General features: G+C 37.3%; 1 protein-coding gene across 1 annotated transcript in view; it reads left to right on the forward strand.

Moving 5' to 3' along the window:
* LOC124622302 (RNA cytidine acetyltransferase) overlaps positions 1 to 26,154 on the forward strand; it is a 91,066-nt gene that overhangs the window by 31,805 nt on the left and 33,107 nt on the right. The window contains exons 6-15 of the mRNA XM_047147973.1: positions 4,273 to 4,477; positions 9,111 to 9,232; positions 11,196 to 11,332; positions 11,518 to 11,653; positions 13,998 to 14,146; positions 14,346 to 14,427; positions 14,505 to 14,621; positions 14,700 to 14,876; positions 14,986 to 15,127; positions 21,107 to 21,251. Of these exons, the coding sequence (XP_047003929.1) occupies positions 4,273 to 4,477; positions 9,111 to 9,232; positions 11,196 to 11,332; positions 11,518 to 11,653; positions 13,998 to 14,146; positions 14,346 to 14,427; positions 14,505 to 14,621; positions 14,700 to 14,876; positions 14,986 to 15,127; positions 21,107 to 21,251 (1,412 nt within the window). The remainder of the gene's footprint in view (positions 1 to 4,272; positions 4,478 to 9,110; positions 9,233 to 11,195; positions 11,333 to 11,517; positions 11,654 to 13,997; positions 14,147 to 14,345; positions 14,428 to 14,504; positions 14,622 to 14,699; positions 14,877 to 14,985; positions 15,128 to 21,106; positions 21,252 to 26,154) is intronic.

Genomic DNA, 26,154 nt, shown 5'->3' on the forward strand with positions numbered 1-26,154 from the left:
CTGAAGATGGGGTCCTTTTACACCTGATTGTTAGTAATTTGGACTCACAGACTTACAGCTTGGCAAAATATTTAGTGTCGGACCTCAGACCTCATTTGGGTAAAAGTTTACACCATATTTCCAATTCTATGGATTTTATTCAATGTTTAAAGTCACCTCTTCTTAATCCCTGTGATTACTTGTCAGTTTCGCTGTGGTGTCTCATTTTACTTGGGTTCTTCTTGAAGAGTTATTGATATTAATTGATAAAAAACTAGATATGGAAATGATGAAGCTCTGCCGTCATGCACTGAAGACCACCTTTTTTTTATTCAACGACAGATATTTTGAGGGAGTCCTTTATCCCCCATAGTCGCTAATCTTTTTATGGAGGGCTTTAAGGATATGCCCTGGAAAACCTACTTGTTTTTCGAGCCATCTTGACGATATGTTTCTTGTTTGACCACATGGAATAGGTTCTTTGTACTGGTATTGAACCATTTTAATTGCTTTCATCCTAACATCAAATTCACAATGGAAATTGAAAAGGAGGGGAAGTTACACTTTTTGTGTGTACTGGTTTATAAAAAAATGAGTGAACTCTTGGACACAGAATTTGTGGGAAACCAACACATGCTGATAGCTATTTCATGCTACCAGCTGTCATCCACTGTTTCAATGTATAGGAATCCTACAGACCTTGGTCAAAAGAGTGTGTGCTATCTCAGGTGCTGAGAATTTACCACAAGAGCTGCTACATCTGAAGGATGTGTTTAATCATAACAGCTATACTGACAGACAGATTTGACATACATATGAGTTGGTAGGGTTTTGAAGAAATATGAAATCAGACATGTATTCTGTCCGCCAGCTAATATTGAAGCGCTTCTTGGCTCTGTTGAGGATAATGTAAGTTTGAGGAAGCCCGGCATTTACAAAAGACATTGGAGTGCAGTAAAATATACATTAGCCAAACTATTTGTATCACAATGAGGCACAAGTGGTTGCAAATACCTCGCTTTACTGGGACTGTGTTTTAAAAGAATCTTTCGAAATCAGACTAACAGATAACATCATTAACTGTGATAATGGATAACTGCTAAGTGAAACTTGCAGTCCTGTTGCATCAGATGTAAAGAAACAATGGCATCTGAATCAGCTGGCTGTGAGTATTAACTTTTGATGATATATCATTTTTCTATAGCATTCTCCACTGGAGGCATTGCAACTCTTCTTGTTCCAAGGGGGCAGCAGCAATGTTTGAGCACTTGTGCTTTACCTTAGTGCATGCACTTTTGTATTTTCACTGCATATAAAGGTTCCATTGTTCATGGTTTGAACCAGTTATCGGCGAGAGCGGCTTAGCTTTTTTTTCCTGATGATTGTGGCCAAATGGCTCGTGGAAGTATTGTGTGCAGATGACTGTTTGATCTGGCTGAAGACCTAACAAGAATTTGATCTGTTAATACACTGGAAGTCTACATAGCCACATTATTATTCTCCTGTACTTTTTCTAATATAAGACATCATCAGCACTCTTAATAATTGTGATATATGATAAACGCATATTATATGCTAGTTGTTAGAGGGCTTTTCTTACAGAATATGAACAACTTTCACATTGTCGCTACATGCCAGTGAGTGTGTTTTTCTTAAACAGATGTGCATGCTTTTTTTCTTGTGTCTCCTAATGGGACCTGACTTTTTCTAGTATGTTTCCCGTTAGTGTAACTTGTTTATTCTCATATCAGTGTTTTCTTCATACACATTGATAGTGAGCTGAACTGTTTCTGTTGTGTGATATGTGTGAATCAAACTTAAAGCTGCCACATATTCAGTACTAAAGTAGTTGTTGGGAGATGTTAGCTAGGCGTTTTTCGTAAGTCGTCTGTTGGTCACCTAAATGGTAACAATGTTTAAAGTTTAGCAGAAACAAAGAATTTTCGAAGAGGAACTACATTTTTGTTCTTAATAGATACAGATAATGAAACAATTATTTAAACAGGTATTCAGGCAAACAGCATGAGATGTTGTGGGAATGAAGAAAGAAAAAGGAAATATCATATGGAAGCAGATAACTGTTTAGGAGGTGATAATAGGAACACAATAAAATATGCTGTACCAAATGAAACTATCTTAAAAGTCGCCAAGAGGATGTAAAGAGGTACAATGAAAATTTGATATGAGAATCAGTTAAAAATAGTAAAAGAATGAAGTAAATAAAAGAGAAACATGTGTTTGGTAGATAGCAAATTTCATCAGTTAAGATTTCAGATGACACTGTAGTTAACAACAGAGAGACAGTTGCACAAACAATTGTAGGTTATTGTTTTGAGTGTATGAATTGTTCAAGATGTGAATCAGAAACACAGTTATCAATCAAAACTATAACGTTATGGAATAATTCAAAATGAGATGTATAAAGCCATTCAAGTTATGAAGAAAGGAAAAGGACATTGGAGATCATGGCACTTCAATAGAAATTGTTAACTGTGGGTCAAAAATTATACAAAAGGGACTTACAAAAGATATTTGCACTGTATCTGCAGAAGACACTTCTTTAATACTGGAACAATGCTGTAATTATTCTACTTCACAAGACAGGAGAGAGACAAGACAAAAAGAGAAGGACAGAATCGAAAACTACAGACCTGCAACCTCATTTCCACAATGCACAAGATGAAAAATAGTGCATTATAATAAAACAAATGAACTAGCTAACTTTTGAAAAGGATATAGCACAATGGACAACTTGCAAGCAATGGACAAAATTACAGAATGCTGCAATTGGAAGAGGTTTTAATGCAACCAATGAAAGCATACTGAAGAATATATTAATACTACAGCTTCCATTATATTTTATCAGAATAATGGGCAATTCAGAATTGAAAGAAGTGGCAGACAAAAATTGTTCCAAGTTTAATTCAGAGTTTGGTAGGCAATTTTAATCTTCCAGAATCTTTCAAAAATAGTACACACTCTGCTGCTGAGGAAAAGCGTCGTTCAAGATTTCTTATCACCAAAACAATTCTTAGTAGCCGTAAAGGAAAATTGTTGGATCCCTAAAATAAAAGAAGTGTTAATGTAACAAATGATCCACATGTGTTTTATGAATGACAATGTACTTATTTGTGTGTGTGTGTGTGTGTGTGTGTGTGTGCGTGCGTGCGTGCGTGCGTGCGTGTGTGTGTTACATCACTGGACTGTTCTTTCTCCTGTGATTTTTCTTCATATTGGCTTTTTTCTTGTATGTTTGGAGTAGCATGAAGTACTTCAGTTGTGTATCAGATATGAACCTGAAGAGTATGATAGTGGAATGGCTATGGTAGTGGGCATAAATGGACACAACTGTGACAGGATATTGGTGTGGGTGTTGGAGATAGCATTGTGATGCTGTAGTTAACATGACATGACTGCTTGTGTCAGGTCACCATGTGCAAGCAATAGGTACACAAGTCTATTGTGCATCGTGTGATCCTCAAGTTTCTTGCAAAAGAAGGCACCAACCCTGCTGAAATTAGGAGGAGGCTCCATGCACAATTAGGGGAAGAAACCCTTTCAGAGATCCAAGTGTAGCAGTGACATAAAACATTTGTGGCAGGATGGGTAACTGTGGGGAACATAACCCACCAAAGATGATCACAGACAAGCATCACACCAGACAACATTTGTATCACACAGTGTCTTATTGCAGAAGTTTTGCTCATAAACCTTTCCAGAATTGCTTCAATAGTAGGCATAAGCTATGGAAGAGCTCAAGCCATCGCCACTGGTCATGATTCTTCTACATGACAATACAAAGCCTCACTCTGCTGATTTAATCAACTGGAGTAAAGTCGTTGGGGTACTGTGGAACATCCTCATGACAGTCCAGATTCATCACTCAGTGACTATCACTTGTTTGGACCACTGAAAGAACAATTTAGGGAGGACACCAGATTGACAGCTCAGCAGTAGAGAAGTTCGTGTGCAAGTAGCTGTGCACATGTCCCTTTTCTTTGTTCAAGGATAGCATAAGAATTGCCAGTTCTATGGGAAAAATGTGTCAGAAGCCTATGTAGAAAAATTTGTTGGGTGTATTCTGTTTTGCTTCATTTAATAAATTTTACAGAAAAGAATTCTGGTTCATAATTGATCTCCCCCCCCCCCCATAGCTTCAGACAAATGCTTATTAAAGTAGCTAAAGCTGGTAGTAGACACCAGTAACATGTGTGTTAAGTATTTTTATGTATCATCATTTTTTTACTCTGGTTCTGTTGTTTATATTATAAATTCTTTGTATTTATGTTTCAGGCAAAGGCTCTTTTGAAATTCATTGAAGCTATTTCAGAGAAATCATTACGTTCAACTGTATCTCTGACAGCTGCAAGAGGCAGAGGCAAATCTGCAGCTCTTGGACTTGCAATTGCAGCAGCTATTGCATTTGGTTACTCTAATATATTTGTCACAAGTCCCAGTCCTGAAAACTTAAAGACACTTTTTGAGTTTGTCTTCAAAGGTTTGTGTTTTTATTCGCATTTTTCTTTTTACCTGTTATTATTGTTGAATATTAAGAATTAAATTGACTGAATATGGTGCGGTTCCTATGAAGCAGCTGAGACATTAGGTTACCATGGCACAGTGTTAAAATAGCTTCTGAAGTTTGACAAAGATTTGTAACAATTAGCAAGCAATTAAAGATTCATAAGTGAACCAGTGTGAGAGTAGAACGCGCTAATGAGCGGCAGCTTTATTGGTATGCATTCTAACAACACAGTATACAGTAACCTACAAAGTATGGGGATGAATAGTAAACCCTTCTTGGCATTGCCCCCAGTCAAATCATGGACACAGTTGAACAGGGTAATGTTTAGCCTTATGAAATGAGGGCATGTCTCATTTTGCAGAAATTATGAAATAACCTTAACTGAAATTTTCCTTGGTGCCTGACAGAACATGCCAACAATTTTAAATAGGAAACACATTCCTGGTGCTCTACAAAATAGTATTTATTTGATCTGAACCAGCTTTCCACTTCTTGGGTGCATGTTGTCACCTGACAAAGGCAGAAGAAGCCTAAACTCAAATCATGATCAAATAAATAATATTTTGCAGAACATCAGGAATGTATTTCATGTTTAATATTATTGATGTGAAATAACTTCCCACAGTTGGGATTTGAAATATGATTTATTCCTTCACTATTAACTGCAGTAATGTGTTGGTGCTTATTCCCTGTGAAAAGTTTCTGTTCATATCCACAGGTTGATACTTGGGAGTCTGATCACATGTCAGATACCACATATGATCACAATTTGGAGCATCAAATATAAACATACAGTATTCTAGCTAATCATCCTTCATAAGAATTTCACCTCTATATATCTTAATAAAAAAACTAGTAAACAGGTTATCACTGTTGAACGGAAAAAAATATTTGTAGCTGTGCCTACTCTTGAATCATTTCAGCCTCCCAGGAGGAGGTGGCTCACATTAATTTCGGTGGAAGGCAGACGTATCACTTCTCCCCAAATGTCTGGGGTATTGTGCAACATCTGACAGCGCATGATCCACATCCAGAATAATTGTATAAAGTCAGAATAAAAGTGCGGTCCATATGTTATTGTGAAGTCATTGGTACTCCTGACCATATCCTAATGGAATGAGCCCTTGGCGGGAGGAGGGCACGACAGTTTCAGGGTAATCCTGTCTAAAAGGCTTGACAGCCAAAGGAGAGCATTCTAATCAAATAATGTGTACCCATAACAGAAGGATATGGAGTAATAACTTGGTACCAGGATAACAACAAACATGAAGCGAAGCAGGTCACTTTTGAAAGCGATAAAGGGCCTCCAGTACCTAACCTATCACAGGGGTGATGAAATAGGAAGTACTCCAATACGCTATCAACTTGCTATTGCATCAGTGAAGTTCCTGAAGCTATTGTAAAAAAGAAGCAATATGCAGAGTAACCTAGTCACTGACATTATTCAAGACTACTCAGAAACTATCATAGTTATTGCCACAGCCTTCATATATTTTACTAATAGTAACAAATTTTTTCCTTACAGCGGAAAACTGCTTTGAGGAACTACCTCCATTGTAACTACCTACATTTCTCCATCATATTCAGATGTCTAAGATACTTTCAAAGATGTAATTTCAGCATTGAGGGTTCTTACCACGCTGATAGGAATCTTTCACTGAAAGGAATGTTGTTGCATAATGGAATGTAGAGGAATTTGTACCATTTGACAAGATTACTTTATCGCAAGGAGCTGCTGGTGTTAGGAAATGTTTACAAAAGTTGAAAGGACCCATTCATTTTATGGATATGGAAAGAAATGATACCTGATGTTATTTCTGTGATGTACCAACTGAGCTGTGAAAAAATTTACAGATGAATACATATCTCTTGAGTACAATAGTCTTACAACATTTTCTTGTAATGATTGCTTGTCATCTCCACTCTGTTGCTTCTGTAGACTGTTGGTTGTCATGTTATGGAATGCCTCTTGTGGTGTCAGTGATTGACATTAGACGTATCGGTGTTGTTAATTGACTGATAATAGGTACCGTATTTACTCGAATCTAAGCCGCACTTTTTTTCCGGTATTTGTAATCCAAAAAACCGTCTGCGGCTTAGAATCGAGTGCAAAGTAAGCGAAAGTTCTGAAAAATGTTGGAAGGTGCCGCGACAACTAACTTCTGTCGTCGAATATATGTAGCGCTACGCAGGCATGCTTTGCAGGCACAAAGACAAATACTGGCACCAAAACCTTTGCGTCAGTAAATGAATAAAAAAAAAAGGTGGAAGACGAGCTTTTTTTTCTCCGCCCCGAGTTTCGACCACTGCATTTTCATACATTATCCAACGAAGTAAATACAAACTCCATATTGGTTCCTCTTCGAATGTAGCAGCATTTCAATGTACTACTAAAATCCGACTGGCAAGACTGTTTGGGATATTTGTCAACATGGCCAACTCTGCTTTCTGAATTTTTTCCTAACTGTGAGAAGAAATGGTTGCTAATAGGAACTCTTATGAATTGTGAATCACATGCAGTATTTTCTTCACCATAAGAATAATACGAATATAAACATTTTGCCATGTATTCTTTCGTGTTTGCTGCTATCTCATTTAAATCCTGTCCGCCTAATAAACTACGAAACTAGAGTGAGACAACAGCAGACGCGGAAGAATATACATACCATGTCATATTTATATTCGTATTATTCTTATGCCTAATAGTGATACAGTCAGAAATGAAGCACGGCAATTGACTAGATTTTTAAATCTAAGATGACTCTAATTCCTGTGCATAATGTAATGTACAAAAGAGGCGTCTGCAAAGATTTTCAAACGGAAAAAATTTTCGCTAAATTCTCGTTCAGAACATCTTCTATCATACGCAGTTTATTATTTGGTTCTTGTTGATCATTATCAAAGAAAGCAGCAGTGTAAATAGCAACGAATAGCAGTCTCTTGCCATTGTTTCGCTAATGAGACGATTCCTCTCTTTGTTTTTTTTAATTGTAAGCGGCGGTAGCGTGCACAAAAGCAAGCCATGCCGCGAGCGGCGACAGGCCGTAAACCCTCATTTTCAGAATGCGACAAACAATGCATGACACAGTACAGTAATGCATTTTCAGCGTTGAGTGGCGGAAACACCTATAACAAAGAGAACTGCACTTGTCAGATCAAAGAAAAATAAACAATCAATTCAAATCAGACGAAGCACGTGAAAAAGGAAGAATACCCGTATAAATACGGACGGAGCGCCTGACGCATAACAGCGGCTACCTGGTAAAGCTTAACTGCTCAAGCTTACGACTCGAACCAAACTACTACAGCTGTATCGTCATTCATTCAACCTAAATTGTGTCTCATATTACAATGGACCAACTTTGTTTCGATTTGGAAGTGCGGCCTAAAACCTTTCTCTCGCCTTGAATTTCGAGTCTCAGATTTCAGGAGCGGCTTAGATTCGGAAATTTTTTTTTTCCTCGATTTCGAGTCTCATTTTTCATGTGCGGCTTAGATTCGAGTGCAGCTTAAATTCGAGTAAATACGGTAATGGGTATAGAGACCTCTGCCATGAACTGTAGCAAAAACTTTTACATATATGCAGGCTCTCACACATATGCAGGTTTCCTAGTGCTGTTTATACAGTGTGGTGGAGCCTGAATGAAAAATTGTTCTGAGTGATATTGCCACTGGGTAAGGTGTGCATGTGGACACTTCACAAAAATTGAAGTGTGCCACCAAGTCCGAATGCCCTAGAATGTTGATGAACAGCATCATTCAGTTGCAGGATATTGTGTGCTCACATGTTACCAAAGTTGTTTGAGCTAGGCTGCAGAAGTTTCACTGGGAAGCCATTACACGTCTTCCATACAGTCCTGATCTTTCCTCATATGATTTCCATATTTTCAGAACCCTGAAGAAAGACATTCATGACCATTGATTTGCTTCGGCCAAAGAAGTGCGTGCCTGGGTACAATCATGGTTCCATAGGCAACCACCAACATTTTCTCATAAAGGATATTGACCATCTTGTTCCATAGTGGATAAATGTATAAACAGTTATGCTGATTACTTTTGAAATAAAGAACAGTTTACTTATTTTTTCCATCTATCTCATTTTTATTTGACTGGGGCTATCTAATGCTTCTCTTGAAATGTGTATGCTCTTATAACTATCCATTCAAGATATGTCCTTACAACCATATGCCCAAGATCAAGAGTTGATTGACCTTTTTTTTTTTTTAATTTAGTGATCCAATTAGTACAATATGACCTCTGAACAGTGTTATCAGTCCTTTGTTAACATTACTCAGCATTTGTGTTATAATCAGATATATTATACATACAACACATGATTTTAAAATTTTAATATTTGAGGATCTTTGAAAATGGGTGACACACAATTAGGTTATAGAGGGAGCATTACACATTAGTGCCTGTTTTGAGATAGAGGAGGTGGGGGGGGGATGGGGGTGGCAGGAATATTTTAGGCCACCCTGTCCAATTTTAGCATAAAATAGTTACAGAATAGAAAATTTTTTAATTACAATAAAGTTCTCTAAACTGAAAAATAAAACATTGTTTTACCCTTTTAATGTAATAAATCTGGACTCTTGTCTTTCAGGCCTTGATGTACTCGAGTACCAAGAACATTTGGACTATGATGTTATACAGTCTACAAACCCAGAATTCAACAAAGCAGTTGTACGTCTTAACGTATACAGAGACCATAGACAGACTGTTCAGGTATGTTCCTTATCAATAATGTATTTTTCTTTCGCCCAAACATTGTTAAGTATTAGATAGAAAGAATACTGTGATTATAGTGTAGCAAAAACCAAATTACATGTGACATTTTAATATAAGGCAATTTGTCCTGAGGAGAAGCAATTCACTGAATTGCAAAGGCTCTTTGGCACCTTTTTTTGCAATACGGAAGATTAATCCTGAGAATAAGATAAACAAATGATGGAATATGTTGTCTTGCACTCATAGCATCTTAAAAGATTAAATTCATTATGTAATTTGACTTTGGACATCAACTGTAAAAATGAAGTTTGCTTTCTTTATTGCTTTTGTTATTAGGCAACTACAGCTTTTGTTGTAGTATAATGTCACTGGCACAATTGTTAGCCAAAATGTAGAAGCTCAGCTATGTAGATGAGTTCTATTTGAATAATTTGTCATATAGCTAACATTCTTTCAATTATGAAACATAGTCTTTACGGTGTGGAAAAGTTATTTAAGCATTCTACGAAATAAGCAGCAATTGCATACTGTGTAGAGACTGGTCACCATCCTCCTAGTTAACAAAGCAGCAAGTTCTGAGCAGAATGCATTAAATAGGGAAAAGATTTCTGTGTGCACAGTTCAGATGTGTATTCAGATGTGTACCACAGATTTTCATGAAAATGTCAGGATAAAATCGTAAAGAGCATTTCTTATTAATATCTAATTTAATTATCACTCTCTTTAATCCAGTGATTACACAGAGTATTATAATGGTTATGGAATAGATAAACCACAAGCCTGGACTACTGCTGGCCATTGTATGGTCTATGGGCCAGCTACTTGATCACCTTGTGAGGTTTTCTGATTTCCGTTTCGGCACTGCCACATCTCTTACATTCAATTGACACTGGACTTTTTAGGCTTTTTGGAGTCTTTCTGTTGTGAGCTTTTCCCTTCTTGCATTTTGCATGATTACAAGCATATGAGTCATATGAGATGGCATATTTAATTATTTTGTAATTTTCAACTTAATACTGATTTTCACTTATATTCTGGTGGACATTTTTATTGTTCATTTTGGGTCCTAGTAGTTTCTGTAAGCTCTTAACATTGACATCTGAAGCAATGATCTAGCTTAACATTTTTCTGCACTACCCCAATGTATAACTTTACATGTGCATATCCCTCCATACTGGTGTGATGATACCAATTGCGTAAAAAATACAGCACAACGAACTTGCACAAATATCATCTGTCTCTTTTGGGTTGAGCCATTGTTTATGCAATTTAGTCTTGTTTTTATTAGTGTTTCAAATCTGACGGTATTCAGTAACACAACAAAGTTTGATGAGTGAGCAAGTAGAGATGTTCACATTGTAGACACATCCAGTATATTATTGTCGTTAATTTAATTAATGAAAATGGAAGATTAACAATAACATATAACTTTACTGGATGTACCTCTAAGTTTAAATGTGTGGATATGTATGCAGTTAGCACACTTATCAAACCTAACACTGCTTTTGTAGTCACTGCACGCAAAAGTGAAACTATTTTTCCTATGATGTCAAAATGTGAGGTTAATCCACATTTGGTGGTACCCTTGGTGTATTTTTTATAAAACCATAAATAAATAAATTTCTTTCTTCTAGAACTTGCAATTATTGAAATCTATTTGTCTTCTTCTTTAAAATCATACAAAACACCCCCCCACCTCTCTCCCTCTCTCCCTCTCTCTCTCTCTCTCTCTCTCTCTCTCTCTCTCTCTCTCTCTCTCTGTGTGTGTGTGTGTGTGTGTGTGTGTGTGTGTGTGTGAGCGCGCGCGCGCTCACGCACGTATGGGGGGCAGTCACACGCATGCATGCTAGTGTTTATTTTGTCTTCTTGGGGCACTTGAGTTTGTGTTTTTTTTCCCTTTAGAATTAGAATTAGTGTAAACAAATTTATAAAAATGCATTCCTCATCATTACCATTGCAGTACATCCATCCTACAGATTCGCATCGCCTTGGCCAAGCAGAGTTGGTGGTGATTGACGAAGCTGCAGCTATTCCCTTACCTTTTGTGAGAAATATGCTGGGACCATACCTTGTGTTTCTGGCTTCAACAATTAATGGGTGAGTACAGAAAATAATATGTACTGTTTCTTAGAGGGTTACTTAATGCTTCTACGATTCCATTTGTTGAGAATGTTATGATTCTGTCCTTTAAACTGTTCCTAAAATTTGTGATAGTGAATTCTGAACATGATATGTGTTTGTTATAAATATGCAAAATTAAATGCACATTAATTAAAATCTAGGTATGAAGGAACAGGCCGCTCACTCTCCTTGAAGCTCCTGCAGCAACTAAGGAACCAAGCTGCTCCTGTAGGTGCAACCGCTGATCAAGCAAAAACAAAAACCCCAGCAGCAGCTACTGGGAGGGCCCTCCATGAGGTGAGAAATACCTTCATATTGATGTGTATTTTGCAGTTGTAGCGGAAATTCTCATTTCAGATTTCTGCAGTTACAAGCAGCTAGGTTTCATCGTTGGCAAGAGTAATTACCCAACAATTAAAAGATAAATTAAAACAAAGCATAATTCACTGAGTCATTTCTGGTATTGTGTGTGATTTTGTTTCAAGAAGTACAACACCTAATTAGATTCTCCAAGAGAAATGGATAGCCAGATAAATGCCCCTTTTACGTTTCTGCTCAGAGTATATTGCTCATTTATTACAATAAAAAATACCATTGTTCTGTTTTTTTGCCTGTATCCATGATATACTGAGTGTACATTTAACTATTAAAACACATAGTACAAGCTGTTCACCTAGACCGAAGCTGATCTAATATCTTTCCTTTTCATATTACCTTGTAAGGAACTGTTAAAATTCCCTTGCCTTCTACCATGTCACTATGCCCAGGTATTCTATCAATAAACATTACTGTAATAAATCATTACTGAAAGCCCAGGATTTCAATAATAAAAGTGTAAAGAATGTCAACCACTCAGGTGCAGATGAATGAGTAAAAGATCACCAAAATTAACCCAACTTTCATTCTTTCTCCAGTGTAATTACTCGCACACATATGAGCAGCAGTGCAACATGAGCAGGCAAAGACAGTAGCCAGAACAACCAAATCTGCTTGAAAATTTTTAGCCTGATGTGTTGATTATATTGTATTGATTATTGAAATTGAAGGGTTGTGAAAAGCACAGGAACATAGCGAAGCAACGCTATGCAGACACAGGCTATGCTTCAGCATGCCATCTGGAAAACAAACAGGTGGGCACCAGGAATACTTGAAAAGAGACAGTTTCATCTGTATGCCGTCATATAGAGCACACACAGCAGTAAGAAACTGCTGATCCACTATCTGGTAGCTGCTGGTAATGCTATCAACATCAGCTGTGGTTAGGGACACAGCAGAAAAGTGTCTCACTACATGGGGTCACTTTGTTCTGTGATAAGCTGAAAGGGTTATCTTGTCCACTGCCATGAGGCAAGGATTTAGACATTGGCTAGGATATGGCTGCAAGAGTGCAGGGGTGCTGTGGGAGAACGTTTAAGGTGGAAAGACGTCATCTGCGCAAGTTAATGAGCCAAAAATAGTCATCCCAAAGGGATTCTATGTCGGTCAGGTCTTGTGTTGGGGTTTAGAATTTGCTCTGACTTTGCCACACATTTTGTAGCTGTGTGTGCCTCCTCCATGGTAACTTTGTAAATTGTGGTAGAGGAATTGTGTAGCTTTAAACATTCAATTGCACGAACTTTAAAGTTTGTTAATTAATTGTTATAATGTTCTTGTTACTTCCTGGACAGAGTTCCATAATTGCTTGAAAGTATTTGATTAGACAATACCACTGATAGCTAATTAAATCGATGTTCCTCCATAGTCTATATCATTCACTACACGCCTGCCACGCTTGCGCACACACACACACACACACACACACACACACACACACACACAAAAGTCACTGTAATACTACTTATGTGTGGTTGCGTAGGTGACTGTTTTACAGGGAGAGGGGGAGGAGGAGGATTGAGGCGCCTGGATTAGTTAAAGTGGCACAGCAGAAGATGGTGATAAGGAAGTACTATTGGGTGGCTGGAGAGTGTATAGACAGATTACTCTCAGAAATAGTGATAAAATGTGAATAAATTCTGGTAGCGATCACAGGCATGAAGAGATAATGTGAGAGAGAAATTTGATGTGGGAAGGGATGTCAGCACAGTAGAGGAAAGAGTGAGGACAAGAGAAAGGGAAGAGTGTCACTGTGAAAGTGGGGAGGGGGTACTGGATGAGACAGTGTTTATACTTTCTCTTGTCTTTCTCAACATTTGTGTGCAGGTTGTCCATAATTCTAATATCATTACTAGAAAACATAATAAGAGAGCAAATCCTTATCCTTATTTTCAGATATTATTTATGTACATCACAAGATAATAAACACTTTTAATGAAGTGTGTTGCAAATGACAAAGGCAGAAGATTGAATCCTGGAAAGGTGCATTGTATATTATGACAAAACCTTCATTATGTGAACTTACAAGGAGACAGAATGGCTGGCCATAACTTATTTTCAGCATGCAAAATACCAGTACTGGCAATGTACATATTTGAAAATAAAAAAAATGTTTTTCACCTATTTTTAAATGTTTTTATAGACGGTACTGGAATTTCACCTCTTGAAGGCACTTACTGGTCAGCTAGTCTTATCTCCTTCTAATTTTGTAGTTTATTTGAGTGAATTCTCCATTTGATGCAACAGCTTTTATTATAAATCATTTTAGGTGGCTTTGGAAGAATCCATTCGCTATAAACCTGATGATGATGTTGAGAAATGGTTGACAGATCTACTGTGTTTGGATGCCACGTCTGTACAGCCATTACTGTCTGGGTGCCCTCCTCCTGACAGCTGTGATCTCTACTACATAAACAGGTCTCTATCTTTCTTTCTTTTGTTGAATAAACAAAATGTAATTCAAGAAGGAAATTTGAAAAATGAATGAAAAGCAGATAATACAAATCCTCTTGAAATATAGAAATGTTTGCAGCTGATTCCTATATATTACTTTAAGACTTGATTTGATAGTGAACCTTGTTCACGCAGTGTAGGATATCATGTTTTGTCATTTCAGGGACACTCTCTTCTGTTACCACAAAGCCTCAGAAGCATTTTTGCACCGATTAGTTGCACTCTATGTAGCCTCACATTATAAGGTTAGTTGAAAAACTAGTTTTGGCAGAACAGAAGGTTTCAAATATTCTGCATAATAATGTGTCATCATACGTTTCAGAATAGCCCAAATGACTTGCAAATGATGTCAGATGCTCCAGCACATCATCTCTTCTGTTTGCTTGGCCCTGTGGATCCCAACAAAAAGTCATTGCCTGAAATCCTAGTTGTAATTCAGGTACTAACAACATGATGCTATGAATAGAAACTGGCCAGCTTATGGTTTCACATTTGAAGACTGGAATTAATTTTGCAGGTTTGTTTGGAAGGCCAGGTATCCAGAGGGTCTGTTGTCGATGGGCTGTCTCGTGGTAAACGTGCATCTGGAGATCTTATCCCATGGACAATAGCCCAGCAGTATCAAGATGAAGACTTCCCATCCCTGGCAGGTGCTCGTATTGTCAGGATAGCAACACATCCTGACTATCAGGGGGTATGTTTTGTTTGACTTTTTGCTATTTTCATTTCTGAAAACTGCTAGATGAATTATACTCTCATTTGGTTTCTAGTTGCTATTGTTACTCTTTCTTTTCATTCCGTAGATGGGGTATGGCAGCAGAGCTTTGAATCTTTTGAAAGAGTACTATGAATTCAAAGTGCCCAGCATAGATGAAGACCAGTTGCCATCTGAAGTCATAGAACCAGTGGAAGATGATGAGGTTGGCCTACTAGAGGAACACATAGGTACACATATACCAGCTAAAACCTGACCTGAGAACTTATTTTCATTATTTTACATACAAATCTCTGTGAACTGGTTAGCTTTCAAATTTATCTTGTTAGGGAATTACTTTGGCGTGAGGTGGGGGTCTTCTTATGCACAAATAATTGAGTGTGCAGCCTTATTTAAATAAATATTGATCCATTTTGGGACGTGTGTTTTTAGAGAGCATTGAATATTCAGGTTTCAATTATTTTTTTACTTATCTCAGTGCAAAGTTGTACTTTGCTTACTTTTTCATAGTAAATGTTTTTACAAACCCTAAATTTGACCGATCACATAGATAATGTTGTGGGTAGAGCCAACCAATGACTGCGATTAATTGGCAGAACACTTAGAAGGTGCAACAGGTCTACTAAAGAGACTGCTTACACCACACTTGTCTGCCCTATTCTGGAGTATCACTGTGTGGTGTGGGAACGGCATCAGATGGAACGGACGGATGACATCAAAAAAGTACAAAGAAGGGTAGCTTGTTTTGTATTGTTGTGAAGTAGGGGAGATAGTGCCACAGACATGATACGTGAATTGGAGTGGCAATCATTAAAACAAAGGCATTTTTCGTTGCAACGGGATCTTCTCATGAAATTTCCGTCACCAGTTTTCTCCTCCAATTTCGAAAACGTTCTGTTCACACCCACCTACATAGGGAGAAGTGATCATCACAATAAAATAAGAGAAACCAGGGCTCGCACAGAGGAATTTCTCATATGTTAAGGTTATCACAGTGACACAGCGTGTCATGTAATGGAGCCCAGTAATGATGACAATGGAATTTCCAGGGGGGCAAGAGCTTACAATTTACAGAATTGTTGATAAAATCATAAATAAAATATTATTTCTATGTCATTGTTTAGGTGTCAACTTAATGATTAGCCCACAAACGTCACCATTAATATATTCAGAAAATTCAGGTTGTTGTTTTCTTGTTGTGTTTCTCGTAAGCCATCAGTTTGAAAAGTCAGACTTAAACATTTCTAATGAAGAATATAGAGCAGCCACTGTGTTGTTTTGACAGACATGTCATGAGCAGCATGGTTTGTTGTTGCTTGCTTATTCACAAGTGTCCACTCCATCATTTTGACTCCAGAGTATATTTCATGTTGAAAGTTGTGTATGATGTTCTACTTACTTTTGTTGTGAAAAAAAGTTGGTCTGGATATTTGTTTTGTTTTCTTAAACTGTAGAGCGAGCAGAGTTACTCAGCAGATGCTCCATCATTACTTTATTTGGTATCGTAACTTGAAGCAACCACAACATTGTCCGATGTGACCCGCTGGCATGGTGACTGCATTTGACAGATACAGTTCTGAGTTGAGCTCCATGGCTGTTCCTGCCATGCCATGACAGCCTGTATTGTTGTTGAACCCATCTAATTTCTCTTTTAATCATGCAGAGCCAGATCCAAATCACGATGTAAAAGGAACACTGTGGCGTATAAAATTTCAATATGCGCCAAAAAAAACTATGTCATTTTCTTGTAATGTTACTATATTACAATAATACTGATTTAAAAATGAACATGCTATTTCCATCATTAATGCATTGTAAATAACACCAAACAGGGCTGACAAAGACAAAATGTGCCTTGAGAACTGCATTGCTGCTAAATTTATCTCTTTCCATGGCTGCTTTTATGAAACTTTTCATTATAAACAATTGGTGGTATCATACCACTGAGTCTTTCTTTTCAAGTGCTCAAAAAACTCATTAAAAAGTGCTTGTTCCATTTTTAAAAAATCAGTTTCAATGTCTCAGTGAAGTGATGTGTATGAAACGCATAGAAAACTTATGTGCCTTCTGTGTACTATCATTTGCCAGAAATGTGTTTTGATAACTTCAGATGTTCATGAAATATTAGGTGCATTGCATCTTAGGTAAGTCACCCTGTGTGTGTGTGTGTGTGTGTGTGTGTGTGTGTGTGTAATATACTGTGGTGTCCTCCCAGTGTTAAAATTATTTATCCAAATTGTTGTTGGTAATCCATTGTTTCATCTTTCATTACCCTTCTTTGGCCATGAAGACAGTTACTGCAACAATAGGCGAAAATGGACAGATGCTGATTTTTCATTTTAAAGTGGTGTACTCTCTCCCGTAGTCATGATATTTTGTAATAATTAGTATTTTCAAAACCTCCTGGCAGATTAAAACTGTGTGCCGGACCGCACACTCCACTGCAGAGTGAAAATCTCATTCTCCTTAGTATTTTCCTTTATACATAATTTCAGTTCCTTTTTCTGTTTGTTTGAGTTTCCTCACAAACTGAGAAGAGTGTGGGTCAAGATATTTTTTCTGGGAATTACTGTGAAGAGAAGTTGAACTTATGGACAGGTAGGTGCCCATCAAGATAGAGTCTGATGAAGTCTATTTTACTCTCTGCTGTTCTACTTCACCGAACAAAATTGTGGGGCAAACTCGTCACTTTCAAATGAGAGGAAGAAGCAACTTGCCATCTCAGTAGGAGGAACAGCTTTACTGACTTACAAGATTTCTGGAGTCTGTCATTGTGTTTTTCACACAAACGCTCAAATCACTGGCAGTCTATCTCATCCTCATTAATCCACTTATTGTAACCAGCATTCTGCAGTTCAAGTGATACCACTCTAAGTCACTCTCTGTCATGTCAGTCACATTGTTACCAAGTGAGGTGGTGCAGTGATAATACACAGGACTCACGTTTGGGAAGATAGCCATTCAAACCATGTCCAAAATCTTCATATTGGATTTTTATGATTTCCTTTAATCACTAAGGTGGGATGTTCTCTTTCCTTCCACAGTCTTCTCGAATTTGAGCTTTTCCTCCATCAGTCATCATCCATATGAGGCAATATATGTAGCAGCATGTCAGTTTCCTAATCCTGGAAATTCCCCAGGGTGATTGATGGAGTAGTTGGAGCACACAACATTGTAAGGAGTAACGTGCGTGGTGAGCAGAAGTGCTGTAGTAAATGAAGTATTCCAGAATTTGACAAATAAAGAGCCCATTGATGAAGGTGACATGTTTTGCCTTGGGTCTAAAATGTGACACGAACTGTTTGTGATTGATAACAAGATGAAATCTATGACCATACAAAAAAATTCGAATTAAAGGTATGCCGAATATGATGTCCAATGCTTTCTTTTAGATCTGTGAGAAATTTTCTTGAGCTGGGATAAGTGTCTTTGATATAAATATGATTGACTTGGCCACACTGTCCATTAACTTACAAGAGAGAACAGCCCCAATACCATATGATGACACATCTGTTGCCAAGACCAAGTCAAGTGGAGCTGATTGGAGGGCTGACTTGGATTTCTGTCTTGGATTATTGCGTGTAACAAAATTTTGTGCTGTGGCAGCACATGACCACTGCCTGAAGTGTCACTAACTTGAATTGGCTGAGGCCAATGCCTAGTGTCCACCATGCTATGGCAGACTTCTACAGTATGCCTTTACATAAACACGTACAACTCTAATCCTCATATGTGGACATTCCATCTGAGATGTAAAGAAAAACAGTCCAGGCGATTTGAAAGCAAAATGTATCCCTGCAAATGATCACTCTACTAGCCTGGGTCTGTGGAGAATAAGACCATTTGGCCACCTCTGAAAGTGTCTGTAATGGAAACCTGCTGCACTGTTTAACTATGGCTCTGAGCCACAAGTGAAATGTCTGAGTCTGCTGAAAAAGTATATTGTGTGACTTTCAGTATCTCACATGCACATTCAGTTTGCAGGGAGGGGTCAGACTATCTTAAGGCTTGTGTGTGGACCTCCTTATCCAGGGCTAAGCAAATCACATCACAGATTAAACTTTCCACTTATGATTTACCACAACCACAGATGATTGACATATTCTGCTCAACCCCTGCAAGTCTTCAGTCCATGATGCATAACATACAGTGTCTGACTTATGATTCTGTAAGAATTCTAGCATTGCCACTACCATGCATTTTGTTGGAAAAATTGATCAGATAGTAAAGAGAATATGTCAGACAATGGAAACACAGACAAGTCAGTCAATGGAGGCTAACTTTTGAGCCAAGTAATATAACTGTAGATTCATAGGCCTGTCGGTGTTCTGGACATTTGATGTCATTGCCTAAAAGGACGGCATGAGGTGTTTCTGAGGTACTACACAGTCTTCTTGAGCCTCACTGATTTTCTGAAATGCCAGGATGCCTGCCAGCACCTGTAGTGGCTGTAGTGTAGAACTAGTTAAGTGCTTGTCCAATTCCTGATGGTGGTTGAGTTGTTGCTGCCAAAACTGAAAAGAATTTGACTCCATGTTAGTGCTTGGTGGTCCAAAACTGGAACCTCCTTTATTGAAAACAAATAAGCTTTCTGTAAAAACATTAAAATTGTCTACTAGTCAGTGAAACTAAACAATAACAGTTCTTAATGGAAATTAATATAAGTCATTTTCTAGGTGGAAATTAATCTAAGTCCAGCCACTGCTACTTTGCGATACACACATATTGAAAGTATAATGTTAGGGACAGTTTCACTTAACTTGTGGTAGTAGAAACCAAATGCTCATCAGCTGAAGCATTGTCCAACACAAGTTTAAGTTGGTGTAGGTAAGCAGCAGCAGCAATTGTCTGTGAGCCAGTTGCTGGCTCGCAGTCTGTGATACTAGTGGATTTCCTGTTGAAGACACTCTCCCCGGACATGGGGGATTTCTTGCGTATTGCTACATCCATATCTTCTGTTTGCACGTTCGTCGGGATAACAAAAATGTTGATTTATTGTTATTTTGCTTATTGCTACTGTGTGTATTTTTATGTCACATTACAATTATCATTATGCTATCATAACCCTTTTATTTCCTTTTTAGCAGTTAGTGGATCTGAGGATGACCTAAAAATGGTTAAAATAGGTTATCTGATAAAATAAAAATACGATTTGGATGATGATTGTCTTTCTGTATTGCTTTTTGTTTGTTTTGGTAAAACAAGTACTTTTGATAAAACAAATGCTTGCCATGCAAAATAATTGTACCTGAAAACTACAACTATACATTGTAACATAATTAGTGTTGTATTGAGAGAAAGTTGTAAGGATTATTTGCACATAAAAACAATAAATCATAGTTCATGGGGTTGGCACTTTACACTCATTCTCTAATATTCTTTTCCATTCTCCCTATTGTTAACATTCATTCTCGGATACAGGCGTATGGTTCTGAAAACTGGCAAACTGTCTGTGAATGCTCATTTGCTTGTCTTTGCTTCCATTCACTTGGGTGCTTTAGAGCCTTAAAAGCCGCAAGTTTTGTCTGCATCCAGTATGAGGAGGATTTAGTATGGAACAAGCGCAGAAACTTAATTAATTTAAAGAATAATTCACTGGAATTGGGGACATGCAAAGACATTGGGAGTGTAGAAGCAACTCATTGAGGCAGCTGGTAACCTAGCAGTATACTAGAGAGTGCATCTTGAATCAATTTCAGTCATAGGAAATGCTAAAAGAAGCCATTAACCACAGTTGATCACAGTTCATTCAATGAATGTAACAACACTTGTTCATATAATTCCATGGGATTTTAGCCATGAGCAGTAAACAGTCACAATGCTTGCACTCATTGGAATATGTAGCATCAGCAATGTGAGTGTCCTGAATGGGACCATCCCTCCCTCTCCCTTCCTGTTCACTTTTCCCAACTTAAAATCCTGTGTCCAACTTTATAAGCTATTAATTTTAATCTGTAGACAGTACTGAACCTGAATCTTGCCTGGATTTGTGCATTTAATTACTACTGTAGCACAGTGAGCTTAAGTCCCATACTGTAGCTGCAACACACTGTAAGACAAGAAACTCTTATACTATCATAAAAACACGAAAGGGATGCTTTGCAAACATTGTACCTATTATTGCATTAATCAGTAGTGTATAAAATAATTTTATGTAATGAAGTTAATAACATAATTCCTAACTATGTGCCTTTTGTTTCCGCATATAGAACCTCGTAAAGCACTTCCGCCTTTGTTGCTGAAACTAAGTGAACGACCACCAGAGAGGTTGGACTATTTGGGTGTATCATTTGGACTAACAGCAGAACTTCTAAAATTTTGGAAAAGAGCTAAGTTTGTCCCAGTGTATCTAAGGTATGACATCAAGATTTAATTTGAGGTCAGAGCTATATCAAGCATTCTCTATTCCAGGTTAATTATGATTTCAATTTCTTGTAGCTCCATAACATTGTTATTTTGAAAGTAACATTCCTTATCCTTCTCAACCTGCCTTTTTTGTTTTTTTAAAAATATAAAGTAATTGGGTATATGAAAAATTTACTCACCAAGTGACAGCAGGAGAACACACATGAAAAAGGTATTATGTACACAAACTTTTGGAGCCAGTAGCTCCCCCTCCAGGCAGAAGGGTTGAAGGGGAAGGAAGAAGAGTGAAGGAAAAGGATTGGAGAAATTTAGAAAAAGTGGTAGAGTTTGGAAAAATCACTCAAAACTCCAGGTCAGGGGAGACTTACCTGGCTGGATGATGTTTTTTGTATAATTACGTGAACACAACAGAAAGATAATGTTGATTTTAATCTTCAAACAGGCACCCTTCTGTATACATTGCACCATTCACAAATAACTTTGTCTTGTACCATTCCATTCTTGTTTTACAGCTATGAGACTTGACCTATTTCTCTATTATGGCTTTACCTCACACAGTGATAATTTGCATTGTCATATGTCCAAGGGAGCAGCAGTAATAAGAAATAAACAGTGAGCTAGATGAGAAAAAATTTACAGATTGTGCAAGAAAATGGCCCAATTTCTGAGCTAGAATCAGAATCTCATGATGAGGCAGTTATATACAATGTAATTGGTAATCAAATAAGCAGTTGGCAGGGATCTCGTATAGCTGCACTATTTAATGCTTGGAATGGGTCATTACTGTGGGGTAACACTTATATGCAGCAACATAATGATATAATAGAAGTTTATGTTGTTATTGTTTAATTGAACAGTGGTTTAGCTTATATATTATAACTTAATTTTATTGTTGTTTCATTAACCTAAAATTAAACAGTGATTTTACTCATACATGCTTACGTTGGTAGCATAAAGACAGCTGTTCTTTACATGTGCACAAAGTATGCCATGCACTCGCTTGTGTTATGGGAAATGGAATGCCCACTTGAGGTTCAAGAGAATAAACTTAGTCTGTTGACTGTATGGATAATTCTGAAATTCTGTGAAGCCAACTGCAGCTTTTTATGAATGTGCCAAATTATTTTAGAAATCTGTCATTGGTGAAAGTTCAAAAAAGATAGTTATTTGTGACCCTATAATATGTATAGTTTTTAGTCACATGTGTGATTCAACATGATTTCCAGATGGATTAAAATATGCTATTTTGAGGCCCCACTATAAGAAAAGTGAATCCACAGATCCCAGTTACTGTCAACCATCCATCCTCCTTATAATAACATCTACAAGCTGAAGGTGGGTTTTGATACCACTGTGCTGTACTATTCCTGGTCCTATTGGAAGTGGCAGGCCTTTGCCTACCTCTGATCTTGGAGCTGATTTATCCTACCAGTCATAGGGAGACTTACAGTTTAATGAGGATACTGAATGCTAGTGCATCTTGTCATTTTTCAAATTAACAGACCATTGCCAGATATTAAAGAAATGGCAAGTGACTGAACACTTGTAGAGCCAGCTGGAAATTTTTCTACATATATGTGGATCGGTAATCCTGTGCTAGCCCACAAAGCCACACTCAGTTTCTTTCAAATTTTTTTATGAGGTAATGACTTAAAAGTTTGGTACTTACCTACATAATTAGAAACTCACAGTTTGAGTTCCTATTGCTCTATTAATATAACTGTTCATACTTTCATTGAGAACATAGTAAAAATTTTGAATACTAAGTAACACCCATGTGTGATGTTTTGTAATTAGTGGAGTAAAAGGTCCATGACAACACTATGAAAAGCATCATTACTACTTAACATGTAGCGGAGATACTGAGTCACAGATAAGTACAACAAAAAGACGCAAGTAAGTTTTGGCCAGAAAATGCCTTTATCAGAATTAGACAAAACACACACACACACACACACACACACACACACACACACACACACACACACGATCACAGTCTTATTGATGAAAATTTAAACTGAAAAAAGAGCATATAGTCAACATGTGAAGATATTTCAGTTCAGGTTCTTTGACCATAAGAATAACTGTCTTGGTTTCCAATAAATTGGTAAGTAACACATTTTACATAGTTTTGCTTATTTCTGCTCTGATCATGTTGCTGATCAATGAGTTTTTTCTAGTTCTCCAACTGATAAGCATCTAAATGAGTCACTGTGGGAGATGTTTTTTTTTTTTTTTAAGGAGTATTGCTTGTCATTGCTGTAGATAAAATCAGGAAGGACAGATAACTAATCATGTCAGAAAACAGACAAAACTGTATCTGTCTCCTTTGCTGCAAAATAAGTGTATGGTTAACAGTGGAAAATGAGAAAGCAATTATAGCTACTGCATAAACCTTATAATCACATAAACACAGATGAAAAAATGAAAATGGCGTACGTAGAACAGTCAGATAAGATTATATGAAGTCTGTTCAAAAAATTCCAGAACCTTATCCACAAAATTTTTGTACACTTACCTTTTACTTATTATGTATGGTCTCCTTTGAAATAATCTCCTCCACAATTGATACACCTCTCCCAATGCCGTTCCCTTTTCCAGAAGCACTCTTCGTATGTCTGTTGCTGGATTGTGTGAAGCACCATCTGTGAATCTTATTTTATCTCATCTTTTGTTGCAAATCTTCATCCTTTCAGTGGGGTTTTCGACTTTGGAAATTAAAAAAAAAAGTGCACAGGAGCCAGGTCAGAAGAGTATGAAGGATGGGGGAGCAAAGTAATTTGTTTTTTGTGCAATAATCATGGACCAACATGGATGAATTTGTGGGTGCGTTATTGTGATGGAAGAGCCATGAATTGTCTTACCACATTTCTGGCCATTTCTATCTCTCATTTTTTCAGGCATCGCAACGCATTCCGATAGTACCATCAATTAACAGTTTGTCCCTGTGGCATGAATTCATGATGAACTAATCCTTCAAAGTCAAAGAAAACTATCAGCATGACTGTGATGTTTGACCTGACCTGATGAGCTTTATTTGGTCTTGGATAACCTTTCCTGACCCAGTGTGAAGATTGAACCTTGGTCTCAACATCATAACCACAGACCCACATCTCATCACCAGTTATGAATGTCTTAAGGAACATCTCATTCTCATTTGCGCCATCCAAAAGATCTTCACAGATAGCAAGGCGAAGGTCTTTCTGGTCTTACTTTGTGAGCTGTGGGACAAACTTGGCAGCAACATAATGCATTCAAAGATGCTGTGTCAGGATTTCATGACATGATCCAACTGAAATATTACATTCTTGTGCAATCACTCGGACAGTCTGTCTTTGATTGGCATGTACAATTTCATTGACATTCCTGACGTGTGCATTGTCTGTAGACATCAAAGGGCGTCCTGAATGAGGGTCATCTTTAACTTCCATCCAATCATTTTTAATCTGTGTGAACCATTCGTAACACCGAGTACAAATTAATCACTCATCACCGTAGGCTTCCTACGTCATTTGGTGTGTCTCTGTAAAGATTTTCTGGAGTTTCATGCAAAATTTAATGCAGATGTGTTGCTTCTCTAACTCTGCCATCTTGAAATTCACTGTGCAGCACAATGTTCTTCTCATTAGAGTACTGAACAATATCTAACAGACATACAACAATGAAGCTTCTGGCAGTTACACATTAAACACAGACGTGTGCAGTGATGCCAACCACATTTCGCTCCAACACACTATTGGCGCGAAATTACGAATGTTCTGGAATTTTTTGAACAGACATCATATGTCTTGATCAATATTCTGCTGGCCCATTTGGATGATGAATAAGTACTGTGCAGACAAAAAGTAAATAACAGTTGTATTTCAGCCATTTGATGGAATCTTGCATCTGTAAAAGCCGTGGTTTTGTTTGGTATAAAATAACTTCTGCCACAATTTTATTTTATTCATTTTCTGCTTGACATGTTTTGGGAAGTAGTTCTCATTCGCAAGTGTGTTCTTGTGTATTATGGCACTTTTGTGTCATGGCATTATTCTGGTGACTTTAGTTTATCTTGAAGTCCTCTTAAACAGAAACTGATGCATACTACACTTCACTTACAATTCACAATGCTCAGTATACGTTAAAAATGAAAACATGCAGTAATTGTTTTTTTTTATTTATATTTTTTAAATACATAGAGATCACACAGCACCCAGCCTTTTTTGGTAAATCCCTTAAGTCGTACCAAAATAATTATAGGAAGTTCGTCAGTTAAGATAACAAGCATTTTACTTACTTACCATTGACGGTACTAAGTTTCTTGCCAGTTTTACAAGCCAGAATAAAATGTGCCTGCTTCCTTTGTAGCATTTTGTGGTGGTATTGTAGATGAATCTATGTACTGATAAAATAATGTCCATAAAAGAGAAATGGGACCTTGTAATGATAACTAAACAAGACAAAAATCATAGCACTAAAATGTTTACTTGTTGGTAGGATCTGTAAGTGAGATTGGGAGTTTTGTTGATATTAATAAATTTATGCATACTTTTTAATCCTTTTTATTGGTGTGCTGTGTTACCTAATTATTTATTTCTCATTATTCTTTATTGAGGTGTTGATAAATATGACAGTAATTTTGAAGTCTTATGACAGGATACTTGTATTTGCAAAGTAATGGAAATACAATATCAAATGTAAAATAGTGAACAACTCCAACTCCATTATTTTTCGGACGTACCTCTTGGACAACATAAGTTTCTGCTCTTGGTGCATGCCAAAAAAAATGTGGAGTATTCTGACTGCTGGGAAAATTTTAGAAATGCATTTACAACATATTTTTAATTCAGATTTATGTGTTCTGCTGATTCTCTGCAAGTATACACCTCGCAGATGGATAATGTTAATG

The sequence above is a fragment of the Schistocerca americana genome, chromosome 7 (genome assembly GCF_021461395.2).
Source record: "Schistocerca americana isolate TAMUIC-IGC-003095 chromosome 7, iqSchAmer2.1, whole genome shotgun sequence".
NCBI classification, from domain to species: Eukaryota; Metazoa; Arthropoda; class Insecta; order Orthoptera; family Acrididae; genus Schistocerca; species Schistocerca americana.